We start from the raw sequence: 16888 nt of genomic DNA, 5'->3' as shown, positions 1-16888 counted from the left end.
GCACGCCGCTACGACGGGAGCGCCCAACAAACACTTCCGCGCTCTTTCATCACTCAAGCTGCTCTGCTTCCTCCATGCTCGCAACGCGACAGAGACTCTCCATACCGGTACGCAAAGATTAACAACGGCAGAGCTACTGCCATTTCCTCGTTGCTATCGATACATTTAAACGAAGTTTCCTCGGCTATTACCCAGCAATTTACAATATTTTCATCATATTTACAATCAATTATATCAAGTCAGAAATAAATACACTATTACATCGATTATGTATTAAATATAGTTTCTGTAATAAAGCTTATAGATTCAGAATCAGAAGTACAGTACAAGTTACCACCGGACATTAAACGGCGAAAAATTTATCTGCATATTCGGTGTTACAAGCTCAATCGGCAGAAAGTTACGCATTGCATATTGAGATTGCAAGTGGTTCCAGTTACCAACGCAAGTACTCGATGTGTAATAACAGGCGGCGTGTCAAGCGTCATATAGCGAAATGGAAAGAAGGTTCATGTGGAGTGTGCATGCGCATCTGCATTTAATTAGACATGTAGAGCCATGATCGGGCTGATGGGAAAGCTGAGTGATCCCTTACAATTCATTCAAACAGACGTAAATTCTTAAAAATTATTATTAGTAACAGTGTTGTCCATATAAAAGCAGCACGTTAATGTTTGTAAAATGGTTGAAGATGGTTAAGTGAAACGTGTTGTTATCTGTATTTGCAATGCGTTGCTTTTTGCCGATTGAGCTGTTTAGGTATGACACGATATTCAGCCTTGGTCACTTCATGTCAGTTTTGTGCTAAGCCTTAAAATAATTTTACAGGGTGTTACAAAAAGGTACGGCCAAACTTTCAGGAAACATTCCTCACGCAAATAAAGAAAAGATGTTACGTGGACATGTGTCCGGAAACGCTTAATTTCCATGTTAGAGCTCATTTAACTTTCGTCAGTATGTACTGTACTTCCTCGATTCACCGCCAGTTGGCCCAATTGAAGGAAGGTAATGTTGACTTCGGTGCTTGTGTTGACATGCGACTCATTGCTCTACAGTAAGACGTTCGAAGCAATTGATCGGCGTCTTAGGGAGCACGGAACATTCCAGCCAATGACTCGCGACTGGGGAAGACCTAGAACGACTAGAACATCTGAAATGGACGAGGCAATTCTTCGTGCAGTTGACGATAACCCTAATGTCAGCGTCAGAGAAGTTACTGCTGTACAAGGTAACGTTGACCATGTCACTGTATGGAGAGTGCTACGGGAGAACCAGTTGTTTCCGTACCATGTACAGCGTGTGCAGGCGCTATCAGCACCTGATTGGCCTCCACGGGTACACTTCTGCGAATGGTTCATCCAACAACGTGTCAATCCTCATTTCAGTGCAAATGTTCTCTTTACGGATGAGGCTTCATTCCAACGTGATCAAATTGTAAATTTTCACAATCAACATGTGTGGGCTGACGAGAATCCGCACGCAATGGTGCATTCACGTCATCAACACAAATTTTCTGTGAACGTTTGGGCAGGCATTGTTGGTGATGTCTTGATTGGGCCCCATGTTCTTCCACCTACGCTCAATGGATCACGTTACCGTGATTTCATACGGGATACTCTACGTGTGCTGCTAGAACATGTGCCATTACAAGTACGACACAACATGTGGTTCATGCACGATGGAGCTCCTGCACATTTCAGTCGAAGTGTTCGTACGCTTCTCAACAACAGATTCGGTGACCGATGGATTGGTAGAGGCGGACCAACTCCATGGCCTCCACGCTCTCCTGGCCTCAACCCTCTTGACTTTCATTTATGGGGGCATTTGAAAGCTCTTGTCTACGCAACCCCGGTCCCAAATGTAGAGACTCTTCGTGCTCGTATTGTGGACGGCTGTGATACAATACGCCATTCTCCAGGGCTGCATCAGCGCATCAGGGATTCCGTGTGACGGAGGGTGGATGCATGTATCCTCGCTAACGGAGGACATTTTGAACATTTCCTGTAACAAAGTGTTTGAAGTCACGCTGGTACGTTCTGTTGCTGTGTGTTTCCATTCCATGATTAACGTGATTTGAAGAGAAGTAATAAAATGAGCTCTAACATGGAAAGTAAGCGTTTCCGGACACATGTCCACATAACATATTTTCTTTCTGTGTGTGTGAGGAATGTTTCCTGAAAGTTTGGCCGTACCTTTTTGTAACACCCTGTGTATGGGATTCTTTGGGGCATGAACCACAATTTAAGTTTGAATAACTGGGGTTTTTACCAGTATGTTTTTCAGTCCTTTTTAGGTAAATGAGGGACAGTGCTGCTTAATTTTACATAATCCCATAGACGTGCTTTTTGAGGCTCCCGAAGTAGTAACTGCTTCACTGATTGACGGGCGTCCCGTCGCATAATGTTGCGGAAGCTGCACAATATTTCAACGAGGCAGCTGCACGTCATCTTCCGGTGATTATGGACGTGTTGCTGCAATTGCTCACCAATATATTTGCTGACTGGCTAGAAAAGCGCAGGTGCCAAGTGGTGGGACTATAACGTCATCGTAGACGAATCACTGACATCCAGTGCCCTCTGTCGGAGGAAAGGGCCACGGTCTTCGCAATCGCGACGCGGGAAAAGCGAGGCCGCAAGTAGCGGCCCAGCACGCACGCGGGCAGTGTGTTGGCGCCCACTTTCAGTGTGCAGGCTTTGATTCTCCATCTATGTTGACTAGGATTCAGTTTCCACAACATCATCCGACGCGACCCCCGTGAACCAATGAACCAATCCCATAGATGATTATGTATAGTCGGTTTGGGTACCCGTTAGCTCACCAGGTACAGAGAGTACTCTACTGCATTGGCTCCTTACTTAGCTTGCATTTATCGCGAATTTCTTGCCCAACGCCAAGTCCCGAGCGACTGGAAAAAAGCGCAGGTGACGCCCGTTTATAAAAAGGGTAGAACGACGGATCCTCAGAGTTACAGACCAATATCCTTAACATCGGTTTGTTGCAGGATCCTCGAACATATTCTCAGTTCGAATATAATGAATTTCCTTGAGACAGAGAAGTTGCTGTCCATGCATCAGCACGGCTTTAGAAAGCATCGCTCCTGCGAAAAGCAACTCGCCCTTTTTTCACAAGATATCTTGCGAACCATAGATGAAGGTTATCAGACGGATGCCATATTCCTTGACTTCCGGAAAGCGTTTGACTCGGTGCCCCACTGTAGACTCCTAACTAAGGTACGAGCATATGGGATTGGTTCCCAAATATGTGAGTGGCTCGAAGACTTCTTAAGTAATAGAACCCAGTACATTGTCCTCGATGGTGAGTGTTCATCGAAGGTGAGGGGGGTATCATCTGGAGTGTCCCAGGGAAGTGTGGTAGGTCCGCTGTTGTTTTCCATCTACATAAATGATCTTTTGGATAGGGTGCATAGCAATGTGTGGCTGTTTGCTGATGATGCTGTGGTGTACGGGAAGGTATCGTCGTTGAGTGACTGTAGGAGGATACAAGATGACTTGGACAGGATTTGTGATTGGTGTAAAGAAAGGCAGCTAACTCTAAATATAGATAAATGTAAATTAATTCAAATGAATAGGAAAAAGAATCCCGTAATGTTTGAATATTCCATTAGTAGTGTAGCGCTTGACACAGTCACGTTGATTAAATATTTGGGCGTAACATTGCAGAGCGATATGAAGTGGGACAAGCATGTAATGACAGTTGTGGGGAAGGCGGATAGTAGTCTTCGGTTCATTGGTAGAATTTTGGGAAGATGTGGTTCATCTGTAAAGCAGACCGCTTATAAACACTAATACGACCTATTCTTGAGTACTGCTCGAGCGTTTGGGATCCCTATCAGGTCGGAACGAGGGAGGACATAGAAGCAATCCAGAGGCGGGCTGCTAGATTTGTTACTGGTAGGTTTGATCATCATGCGAGTGTTACGGAAATGCTTCAGGAACTCGGGTGGGAGTCTCTGGAGGAAAGGAGGCGTTCTTTTCATGAATCGCGACTGAGGAAATTTAGAGAACCAGCATTTGAGGATGACTGCAGTACAATTTTACTGCCGCCAACTTATATTTTACGGAAAGACCACAAAGAAAAGATAAGAGAGATTAGGGCTCGTACAGAGGCATATAGGCAGTCATTTTTCCCTCGTTCTGTTTGGGAGTGGAACAGGGAGAGAAGATGCTAGTTGTGGTACGAGGTACCCTCCGCCACGCACCGTATGGTGGATTGCAGAGTATGTATGTAGATGTAGATGTAAATATCCAGGGTGAGTGGAATTTAGCAGTAATTTGCCTACCAGATAGTTCGTTATTAGGAAATTCTTATTTTAGCTTTTGTTCTTTCTGGGTATCACGGGAGCGTATCACGGAGCGATCTATGTTGTTTTATGCTATTTTATGACTGACATCCTCTACTTAGCGAAAAATTGCTAACTAAGAGTACTGGGTCACCCCATTCTGTTTTCTGATCAGAACATGATTTTGTGGCTATATTCATGCCATATATCTTTACATTGTGGTTATGTTTTCTTGCTTTGCATGAGTTTTTGTCTATTGCGTCGTACAGATTTCACCCGATGATGCAGCTACAATGCTATGAAGCCAGTCATACTTACAAGTAAATTAGTTACAGCTGAAGCGATTTTATCTTCAAATCGATATACAGATACCAGTCAGAACGTTATAACTACCTACCTAAAAGCCGGTATGTCCAACTTTTACAAGGATAACAGCAGCGACGTGTCATGGCATGGAAGGAACGAGGCCTTGATAAGTCGCTGGAGAGAGTTGGCACCACATCTGCACACACAAATCACCTAATTCCCATAAATTCCGGGGAGGGGGACGATGAACTTTGGCGCCAAGTTCAGTCACATCTCAGACGTGTTCCATCGGGTTCAGAACTGGCAAGTTTGGGTGGGGGGGGGGGGGGGGAGAGGAGCTGCAGCATATCAATTGGAACTCGCCACTGTGTTCCTCGAACCACTCCATCACACTTCTGGCCTTGTGAAATGGCGCATTGTATTCTCGAAAAATGCCACTGCCTTCGGGAACATGTCATGAAGGAGTGTACATGGTCTGCAATCAGTGTACGATGATAGTCTTTGGCCATCACGGTGACTTGCACGAGCTCCATTGGATCCATAGATGGCCTTGTGAATGTTCCCCAGAGTATAATGGAGCCGCCGCAACCTTGTCTCCGTCCAGCACTAATGGTGTCTAAAAGCTGTTCCCTCGAAGACGACGGATTCGCGGCCTCCCATCGGCGTGATGAAGAAAGTATCGGGATTCATCGGACCATGTAATGCTCTGCCACTGCGCCAATGCCCAGTGTCGATGGTCACGTATTCATTTCAATCGTAGCTGCCGATGTCGTGATGTGAACATTGGCACATGCTTGTGTCGTCGGCTACTGTGGTGTCACAAGGCTTAGGCCTGTCCCACCCCTCATTAAATCGACCAAGACTTATACGAATAATTGTAAGAACAGTTATTATTATTATGTTCTTTAAGTTTGTTTTTGGGTTTTCAGAAATATTATGGAAAGAAAGTTTATTTATGTTGCAGATAACGTGGAAGACGTTGCCCAACGATCACCACCAAAGTTCGACGTAGCGGCAAGTGGGCAAGGAATAAAACGAATGCTACAACTACTGCGAGCCATGGAAGAGCCTGGGCCGCGAAGGCGTCGAGCTTCCTAGGTCGTTGTTGGACAACGTCAAAGAAAGAGGTATTCTGCTCTCTCTTTGTAAACAGATCGATCGAGTCTTGAAAGGTTCATGTAAAAAGTGTAGGCGGGTGACACATTAGGTGGGACCCGATGCCTGTAATACTTCCACAGTTATTAAAAAGTTGTTAAACGGCGAAACCAATAGTTCATCATTTATATAGATAAAAAGTAGTAAAGATATAGGAAAGGAAGTGTTGCGGCGTCAGAACGAAAAGTGATACATCGCTCAGCAACGAAGAAGGACGTAAACAGCGGTCGTTACGTGGTGAAAACAAATCAACTGATAAAATAGTAAGTCTGTAATTAAGCATAAAGCTACGTAACACTGCACTGCGGAAGCCCATCGTTAGGAGTGTTCGGTGCAGTGTGTTCACACACACTTGTACTCTGCCCAGCATTACAGTGTGATGCTAGTTCCGCCACAGTTCCTCGCCTGTCCTGTTTTACCAGTCTGTCCAGTCTTCGACGTCCGTCATCTGTAATGATGACTGGTCGCCCAAACCCACGACACCTGGACGTGGTTTCACCTCGATTTCGCCATGTGTTGAAGATACTCACTATAGCACCCCTCGGACATCCGAAAAGTCGTGCCATCTCAGAAAAGCTCGTTCCGAGCCTCCGGACCATCACAATTTGCCCTCAGTCAGATACATCACGCACCATCTCCATTCTACACACGGACAGCACTCTCACTGATACTACAGGCAACGTGTGTGTGTCTGACTAGCACCCGATCTGTTTATGTAAAAATGGTTCAAATGGCTCTGAGCACTATGCGACTTAACTTCTCAGGTCATCAGTCGCCTAGAACTTAGAACTAATTAAACCTAACTAACCTAAGGACATCACACACATCCATGCCCGAGGCAGGATTCGAACCTGCGACCGTAGCGGTCGCTCGGCTCATGACTGCAGCGCCTAGAACCGCAAGGCTACTTCGGCTGGCTCTGTTTATGCAGACTGGCTGCCTTATTACAAAGTCCTCCGCATACTTTTTTAGTTGTTTTAATAAATTCATCTATTTATGCAGGAAATTTTGAGTTTTATTGTAGCAGGAAAAAGGAAGTACAGTGTAAACGATTACATCAACAGAGACTTGTAAATTCAGTGAGAAAGTGGGGAGGTTGGGTGAAGAGGCCACAGCACTGCTTTGGCGTACTTGCTGCGTCACCCAGTGCTGCACTTTTCTCACTGTATGTGCTGCATTATCCAGTCAACATAGGAGGCGACACGTGTGAAGACGGCAGGGAAGTTGCGCCGGGCGCAGCCATATGAGAACGACGTCAGCCCCACCAGCACGCCGTCCACGAACAGCGGGCCGCCCGAATCGCCCTGCAAACCGAACAGTCTTATCTAGAGCCTGCAAACAAGTGGCAAGAAACATAACTCGTTGTGGGGAAAATTAGTGAGCATCTATACTTCAGAATGCCAAATGCGTTACTTCTCTTCTTTGCTTGTCGATTCAGCTGTTACCAAGCCAGGGTGTGGTACATTACTTAACGGCATGTGGTCCATATCAAGTGTATCTGTAAACAGGGTGTTACAAAAAGGTACGGCCAAACTTTCAGGAAACATTCCTCACACACAAAGAAAGAAAATATGTTATGCGGACATGTGTCCGGAAACGCTTACTTTCCATGTTAGAGCTTATTTTATTACTTCTCTTCAAATCACATTAATCATGGAATGGAAACACACAGCAGCAGAGGTAGAGTATCCAGTATGAAATCATGATAACGTGCTCCATTGAGCGTAGGTGGAAGAACATGTGGCCCAATCGAGACATCACCAACAATGCCTGCCCAAACGTTCACAGAAAATCTGTGTTGATGACGTGATTGCACAATTGCGTGCGGATTCTCGTCAGCCCACACATGTTGATTGTGAAAATTTACAATTTGATCACGTTGGAATGAAGCCTCATCCGTAAAGAGAACATTTGCACTGAAATGAGGATTGACACATTGTTGGATGAACCATTCGCAGAAGTGTACCCGTGGAGGCCAATCAGCTGCTGATAGTGCCTGCACACGCTGTACATGGTACGGAAACAACTGGTTCTCCCGTAGCACTCTCCATACAGTGACGTGGTCAACGTTACCTTGTACAGCAGCAACTTCTCTGACGCTGACATTAGGGTTATCGTCAACTGCACGAAGAATTGCCTCGTCCATTGCAGGTGTCCTCCTCGTTCTAGGTCTTCCTCAGTCGCGAGTCATAGGCTGGAATGTTCCGTGCTCCCTAAGACGCCGATCAATTGCTTCGAACGTCTTCCTGTCGGGACACCTTCGTTCTGGAAATCTATCTCGATACAAACATACCGCGCCACGGCTATTGGCCCGTACTAATCCATACATCAAATGGGCATCTGCCAACTCCGCATTTGTAAACATTGCACTGACTGCAAAACCACGTTCGTGATGAACACTAACCTGTTGATGCTACGTACTGATGTGCTTGATACTAGTACTGTAGAGCAATGAGTCGCATGTCAACACAAGCACCGAAGTCAACATTACCTTCCTTCAATTGGGCCAACTGGCGGTGAATCGAGGAAGTACAGCACATACTGTCGAAACTAAAATGAGCTCTAACATGGAAATTAAGCGTTTCCGGACACATGTCCGCATAACATCTTTTCTTTCTTTGTGTGTGAGGAATGTTTCCTGAAAGTTTGGCCGTACCTTTTTGTAACACCCTGTAGATTAAACAGTTAACACAACGATATCTGTTCGTGGAGTCATATGGGAACAGCTGATCTCATCATTATAAACTGTAATACGTATCTAAACGAATCAACCCCCATAAAAATTTTAAGATATCATTGGCGCTGGACAATAGACAATGTCCCTGAAGTTTTTCCCCCGACATATAAAGTACTAATACGCCCCCCTCCCCTGCCCTCACTCATCAGTTCTTGCACACTATCTTGTAAGTAGCATTAATGTGAGTGTTCGGTCATGGTGATCTATAGCGTTAATAGACCTGTTGCTTCAAACTGTCGCGTGCTGAGCAAGCAGGCAATGCCCTCTAACGTTAGCCAGGGGAACGTTGGCGGCATCTCGGCGAACAGGTCGCAGTGAGTCGGATGGAGCTTTCGCGATGGCGTGTGCGGTGGTCCATCGACACTCTGTTGTCTTTGAGAGCTGCTGTCAGTGGTTATACGTTCTTTTGTTTTTGATTGACGTCCTATGAAGAATTGTGTAGTTAGGGATCGTTGACTACCTCCATTAGCTTCCGGCTGTTGTTGTTTTCAAGGTCAATGATATTGTGCCTGTGTTAGCTGTTGTTATTGGGCTATGGGCTGGGACGAAGAATTTATTACTCTTGGTGATACGTTGTTGTGCCTATGTATTTTTGCTTGAGAGGAATTCGATTGGCATCTGTTACACTGTGGTTAGCGTTGCTGTAGTTTTTATTTAAATATTAATGTGGTTTAATTTCGGTGTCAATTAGCCTGGGACCTATTAAGTCTGGAGTGCTGATGATACGTCGTTGTCATTCCACTGTGAACAAGTCTGCCGGTGTTAGTAATATTCACGAGGACCAGATTACGTCCCAGTATAAACGTATCTGTCGAAGGGGTTTGCTTTTTGCTGCAAGTATCTCCTTAAACTGCGTGTTAATAAATAGAAATAGCGAGACATTGCTTGTGATTATATTACAGTGCATTCAGAATTGAGAGGGCTTAGTTCATCAATTTTTTCTAATAGACCGCTAGCTATTGGTGCTCATATTTATCGTTTTATCACTAAGTTTGAACAATTTTTTTTGCTTCAGTAGGTTTTCCAGATTAGGTTTAACAGGGTCATTTGTTTTTAAATTTTTAAGTAGGGAAATCACTGAGGTATCCAGCTGAAGATGAATTCTGTTGCAATGTTAGAGTTGTTGTGATAGTTTTTTCTCTTTTTAATCTCTCAGTGGTTGTTATTTGTAGTTCATGTTTAGCGGCCTTAAGAGAATTCTGAATTGTAGTGGAGCTAATCCCAAAATATATTATAGTGGTTGAAGTGTCTCAGTTGCTCTTTTTTGTTGTTGTCTCCATATAAGTTTATACTTCAAAAATGTTCAAATGTGTGCGAAATCTGATGGGAATTAACTGTGAAACACCCCCGTTTAAATTCCTTATTGGGTTTTGTGTAATTTACCGAAGCCGCCAAACAGTCAATATTTATGATTAAATAACCGTGTGCTTAATGGATGAAAGGCTATCGGTTCTTCTGCTGTGGATACGGGGGTATTTCAACCGAGTGCGGCTGTTCTGAGACGGAATAGTTAATGATTGAAAGTTTGTCTATTATTAAAGACCATCAAGGTTGCGATGTACAAACTGATATATATTTTCTACTAACACACAAATTCTGAGGCAGTTGCTACATTCGCCTTACACGTCCAATTACGGTTATATGTTTTATTGGTTGCTGATTTTAAGTACTTCGTCACACGCAATGATGGTTAACATTCACAACAATCCTCACTGCAATCCATGGTTGTTGCTGACCGACGCGGTTGACGCGAAATACGCAATTCGGCACTTGTCACTTTTGGTTTCATATCACTCGCGAATCGGTATCGATGACAGTCAACTCCACGACGATCAGGGGGACGTGCTAATTTGTCATACTCCGGTGAAGTTACCGTTTACTACTCACTCAACTACCATTCTTGCCCGTCTCTCCAGTACCACTTCTCACTCGACACTCGTCTCACTGCCTCCTGCAGCACTCGACAATCGACTCCTGTCTGCTATCGACCTGGGCGTCGGATACTAGCATCTATGTTCGTGGGATCACGGATCCTTTACAACTGCTAAGGTCATCAGTCCCTAAGCTTACACAGTACTTAACCTAAATTATCCTAAGGACAAACACACACACCCATGCCCGAGGGAGGACCCGAACCTCCGCCGGGACCAGCCGCACAGTCCAAGACTGCAGCGCTTCAGACCGCTCGGCTAAGTTGACCAGAGTCCGCATTTCTAAGTATGAGAACGGTAATTTGTGTATGCCTTAATTGCTCTAGTTGGTTATTGGTTCTGGTTCCTGAGTCAGATGTTGTAACCATAGGTCGTTTAAGTATCACGGAAGGTTCTTGACTCAGGTGTTGTAGCCAAAGGTCGTTTAAGTATCACGGAAAGGATAACCCACAGCCCTCCACTACAGTACTGATCATGGGACCTAGAAGAGTTTCAGGTGATACGTCGTAGAGTGTGGTTACTGGATTATGCCTTGATGCTACAATCGAAATCGGCAGTTATTGTTGTAGCCGATTTTTATTGTGTAGTTCATCGAATTAGTCAAATTCAGAAGACTGACCCTAAATATGTCCGCAAGGTGGAGTTGATGTGTGATGTTACAATTAGAGAGGCTTCATGCCTGGGAAATGTCTTGGAGTTGTTGTAGCAGCTGAAGGAGGTTGGATCGAATCCGCTGGTAGCGTTGTTCAAGGAGGAACAAGAGATAGAATCTTCACTTCCTATCATATATAAGGCATTGGAAGATATAGATATTTTTTGGGATGTTTTGGTTACTAGTGTTCCATCTGCAGGTCCAGTTCGGAAGCTTGGTGTGAAGTTGGAATTTTACAAAAATCGAATTAAGGATTTGAATTTAGTGACCAGCACTACATCTAAGAAATCAGATGGTTCAAATGGCTCTGAGCACTATGGGACTTAACATCTGTGGCCATCAGTCCCATAGAACTTAGAACTACTTAAACCTAACTAACCTAAGGACATCACACACATCCATGCCCGAGGCAGGATTCGAACCTGAGACCGTAGCAGTCGTGCGGTTCCGGACTGAGCGCCTAGTACCGGTCGTCCACCGCGGCCGGCTAAGAGATCAGAGTTGGTGGAATTGCAAGAGAGGTGCTTTATGTTAGCATTGGGTTGGCTAGTTTTAAATCGGGCCCAAGAGAAATGGAAGTTTTGGTAGATAAAATATTAGGGAGTACTGGGATTGATTACTTTAGTAAGTTGCCGAATCCACTTCAAGATTTTGTTTTTTTACAGGAAGCAGGTGGGTTTCCACTCAGTTCTGTTCTACAAGCAGTTAAGTTTCAATAGTTCTGGGTGAACTGGAAGAGAAGAATTGTTTCAAGTAGTAGCCGCAAAGGTGTAACATGCCACTAGGCAGGGGGAAAACTCGTACTAATTTCATAAGAGGATATGGAAGGAATCCATACTACATAGGACCATGCAGGATCTCATTGATTTTCATTACGGTGCACCAGTTAGGTCTTCAAGAGCAGTTTGCCTGCTTAGTAGATAGAGTTAAATGGTCTGCGGGGTTGTACATAGAATTTAATTAGTTGGAAGTTGCATGACATATCCCAGACGTTATGCGGCTGGAGAAGCGACAGAGAGCGGTGTTTTGTAAAGAACTCTACGCTTTTGTTACCTTGAGTTATTTGATTGGTCATTGAAGGGGGTTGCTTCTATCGATTGGCGAGGTAAGGAGGGGGGGGGGGCAACGGAAGTCAAATCCACGTGGGAATAGCATTTATACACTGCAAGATAACTTGTGATGTTTTGCCTATAGTGGTACTGGTCATCTAGTTTGGAGCTGTCCTGCAGGTCAAGTTATGGGATTTTTTATTTTCCTTTATTGAGATTCTATTCCCCCTGAAGGGGGGAGGCTGGCAGCAGCTTAGTACGTGGCTCTTCAGCCTACAGAATTTGTTGTAAAATAATGAAGGTAATAAATAATAAAAGCAGGCGATAAAATCAGTGAGTGAAATGGTAAAGTGGCGGAAAATTGTGGAACTTAAAACATAAAACAAAGGGTTGGCGATGGCAATAAAATACACAGGAAGCAGACATGTAAAATAATAGACACAATTAAAAAATACGGCGACAGTCTGGTTTCTGTTCGCAAGAGATATAATAATCACACCCAATGACAGCATGATTTCTGTTGGAAACACTTTGGAAAAGACACACAAACACTGAACACTCACTTGAACACTGCACTAAAAAATTGGCACAAATATGACACCACAGCTGAGGGCAGATGGGGGGAACATAGACAGATGATGGGAAAAAAAGGGTGAAGGAGAGGAAAAACAAAGTGGGGGGAGCGGGGAAGGTGCCAACGGAGGACGAGGACGCATAAAAGGGGGGGGAGGCTGGGCAGATGTGAGAGTGAGTGGGGAAGGGCAGAGGAGGGGAATGCAAAAGGACTCGGGGGAGGGGGGAGAAGGGAGGTAGATAGAGGGGAGGTGGGAGAAAACAGGATGGAAGGGGGGGAAGACGGAGCCTGGGGAAAGGACAGAGGAAAGGAGGGAGAGGTGCAGATCAGAGTTGATAGGAGGGATAAATGGAGGGAGAGAGGGCATCATCTGGGAGGGGGAGTTGACGGAAGCCACCTTGGGAAAGGAGATGATGGGTCTAGAGATGGAGGGTAGGGGGGACACAACAGTGAAGGCGCAGCCGAGGGCGGGGGTTGGGTCAAGGTATGGGAGTGGACCAATGATATTTGAAAGATTCATCCCATGTGGTGGCTGCAGGAGAAGTGCAATTGGATCAATTTCAACCATTAAGTGGAGACAGCTTCCATATATATGCTGTTACTGTTGCTACAACTAGTATTTTAAGAAATTCAACATAGCGACTTCAGCTCAGTGCCCATTACAATTTGTCGCAATTGTATACAGATGCTGCAGAAGGCACTACAGTCTACAGTTTTGATATAACACTAACAGATGGCTCAAGAGTCCTTTACTCCCCAACATCCTCCTCAGCCTAGTCTCTCTCGAGTGGGAAGACAAGCTGCACTGGTCGACAGATCTTCATGCCATCTGGCTGCTAGGGAATAATGCAATGGCGGCGTGTGTAGATATCCACGATTTTACTCCAAAAATAAGTTACAGTGAAGCCGTTAAAAATTCGTGTGTAAGTTGTAAAAGTGAATTATCAAAGTATAATGAGCGTATTGCTAGTTTACAATGTGTAATCAGCAGTCTAAGAATAGAAATCGACAGCCTGAAGTCCGAAAATATGGAACTGAAGTCGAAGCGAAACATGGATCCATTGCTTCAAGACAGACAGAAGGACAAAAACTTTCGCGAGAACATGGCTACATTGGTGCAAAATGACGCTGATAAATCATCAGAATGGAAGGTAGTACACAACAAGCGTCAAACAATCGGCACTAAAAATTCGTGTACAGCAAATGTTTCGAGGTTCGAGAATGTAAACAATTTTGATGTACTTTGTTCTAGTAATAGTCTCACTAAAAGTGAAAACAATCGTAAGAAGAGTGTGCCGATAAACTATCGGAAAAAGGTTAGGTTTGATCTTCCAAAGCCACAACGTTCAGTTAACAGCAATGAAAGTGGCAGTGGTGTGATCCAGTCTGCTGTGAGTGAAACATCAACAAATCGTTTTCACATTTTCGCTGATAGTCATGCTAGAGGCATGGCTGTTATAGTGAAAAGCAGTTTTAATGCTGTCGATGTTTGTGGAATTGTGAAGCCAGGTGCTAAACTTCAAGAAGTTGTAGCGGAGTGTGATCCTGAAAAAGTAAAAAACGAGTGTGTGATCTTAATAGGTGGCTCAAACAACGTTGCCTGCAACGAAGGGAATGATGCCATACAGTCGCTCAGGAAGAAAATATCGGCGCTTCATTAGTCTAAGGTATTTGTTGTGAACATTCCAAAGAGACATGACTTAATTCCACAGTCCTGTGTAAATGAGGCTATCTCACAAACGAACTCTAAGTTAGCAAAGTTGTGTAAGCATTTTAAAAATACTTGTGTTGTAGATGTAAGCAGTTTTGGACGAGAATTATTTACAAGACACGGTATGCACCAGAACAGATCAGGAAAAAAAGCATTAGGTACCCTCTTAAAAACAAAAATATTGGAAGAAGTCCACAAATGTACCCCAAAGTTGGAACCAATCGCACTTAGATGGCTCCAACCATCAAGTCAGACTCGGTTTCAAACTCAAATGTTTCAGGAAATTGTTGGTAATGAACGTACTGTGTCTGTAGCTACCGATAATTTTTTAGGCAAAAGTTTAGATCTGTCTCTAATTCCAAAGAAATGACGATTTTTCACCAAAATGTGGGAGGACTTGGTAATAAAGTAAATGACATTACTGTTTTGTTAGAGGAACCACAAGGAATAAAAGATACTGATGTATTATGTTTTAGTGAACATCATGTGAAAGATATTGAAAGGTTACAGCTAAGTGGTTACTGTCAGGCAGCGCATTACTCTAGAACCATAATGGAAAAAGGTGGAGTGGTGATTTATGTAGAAAACAACATATCTTACAATGGATTAGATTTAAAGAGCCATTGTATAGAGGAACAAATTGAAGTATGTGGTGTTGAGATTACTGTAAATGACTTCACAGCTGTAGTGTTAGCACTGTATAGATCTCCCTCAGGGAATTAGAATGTATTTCTTAAGCACTTAGATTCTTTATTATCCACACTGTACTCAAAGTCCAAGAACTTGATAATTACTGGTGACTTTAATGTTGATTTCCTAAATGAGAGCAATAGTAAAGCTGATTTAGTACATTTAATGGAGTCTTATAATCTGATGGCAATAGTAGATTTCCCAACTAGGATTACTGTTAACAGTAAAAGTCTGATAGATAATATATTTATAGCTAAGTCTAAATGCAATGAGATCACTGTACATCCAATCCTTGGCCTTTCTGATCATGGTGGTCAATTGCTTAGGCTCAATTACATCAGTGTGTGCAACAGTTCCGAGCATTCTTGGAAATCTTTTAGGATAATAAATGAACAGGGCCTTAAAAAATTCAATGATAGCCTAAAAGAGATAGACTGGAGCCGAGTTTATAGGGAAACAGATGTAAACAAACAGTACAATTCATTTTTAAATGAATTCATGTCTGTATTTGAGTCCATCTTTCCCAAAAAAGTAGTTAGAAATAGTCATATAGGCAATGCCAAGAAGTCTTGGATCACTACAGGGATAATAACATCTTGTAGAACGAAGAGGATGTTATACAGTTCTCTCAGGACTTGTAATGATCCAAAGAAACGACAACACTACAAACTTTACTGTAGCATTCTCAAGAAGGTTATAAATAAATCTAAAAGTATGTGCATAAAATCAGAAATTGAAAGCTCAGAAAATAAAATTAAAACTATATGGAATGTAATAAAGAGGGAAACTGGCAGGACAACAGGGAACATGTCTCAGGTAGAGATTAATACAGGGGACAGTATCATAAAGAAACCTGAGTTGGTTGCAGAAATATTTAATAACCACTTTTCGAGAGCAGCAGAGAAGACAGGCTGTAATGGTTCTATGGAAGAATCATTGTCCCTCCTACAGAAAGCTATTAGTAACAGAATCCCACAGATATCCTTACCTCCAGTTACTGTAAGCGAAGTCATAAGAGTAATTAGATCCTTAAAAAATAAAAAGTCTGCTGGTGTGGACAATATTTCTAGTAAAATACTGAAACACTGTTATAAATTTGTTAGTCCCGTCTTATGCAACATATACAATGCATCCCTACAAGATGGGATTGTCCCGGACAGACTTAAGTTGGCTGTAGTGATTCCTCTCTTTAAAAAAGGGGATAAAAGCATTGTTACAAACTATCGCCCAATATCCCTATTAACTACCTTCTCAAAAATTCTAGAAAAACTCATGCACAGGAGGATTGTAGACCATCTCAACTTCCACAGTATCTTAAGCAAAAATCAGTTTGGTTTTCGTGCCGGTCTTTGTACTGAACAGGCAATATTCTCTTTCAGCAAACAAGTTTTGGAAGCCATTAACAAAAAAATGTCTCCAGTGGGTATTTTTTGTGATCTTACGAAAGCCTTCGATTGTGTAAACCACCAAATTCTTTGGAAAAAGGCAGAATACTATGGTTTAGGTGGTACTGTTGGCTTGTGGCTGCAATCATATCTACAGGATCGGAAGCAGACTGTAATGCTAAATGGCTCTTCTGGAGAACCTGCCTCGTCTGAATGGGGCATGATAACGTGTGGTGTGCCTCAAGGCTCCGTTTTGGGCCCACTGCTTTTCCTCATCTTTATTAATGATCTTCCTCTTTGTTCTGAGACAAACAGCAAATTTACCCTGTTTGCCGATGATACCACAATTCTAATTGACGATTTGATTGATCATGATCTTGAAAAACTACAAATACTGT

The 16888-nt window shown here is 43.3% G+C and overlaps 1 protein-coding gene across 1 annotated transcript in view; it reads right to left on the bottom strand.

Annotated features, from left to right (window-relative positions):
• Positions 1-6921: 6921 nt before the first annotated feature.
• Positions 6922-16888, bottom strand: part of LOC124789058 (mite allergen Eur m 3-like) — a 122384-nt gene continuing 112417 nt past the window's right edge. The window contains exon 6 of the mRNA XM_047256349.1: positions 6922-7065. Coding sequence (XP_047112305.1) covers positions 6922-7065 — 144 coding nt within the window. The remainder of the gene's footprint in view (positions 7066-16888) is intronic.

Source organism: Schistocerca piceifrons, chromosome 3, assembly GCF_021461385.2.
Source record: "Schistocerca piceifrons isolate TAMUIC-IGC-003096 chromosome 3, iqSchPice1.1, whole genome shotgun sequence".
Classification (NCBI taxonomy): domain Eukaryota; kingdom Metazoa; phylum Arthropoda; class Insecta; order Orthoptera; family Acrididae; genus Schistocerca; species Schistocerca piceifrons.
Note: the sequence above shows the minus strand (reverse complement) of the source record. Positions and strands in the feature narration are given on the sequence as shown.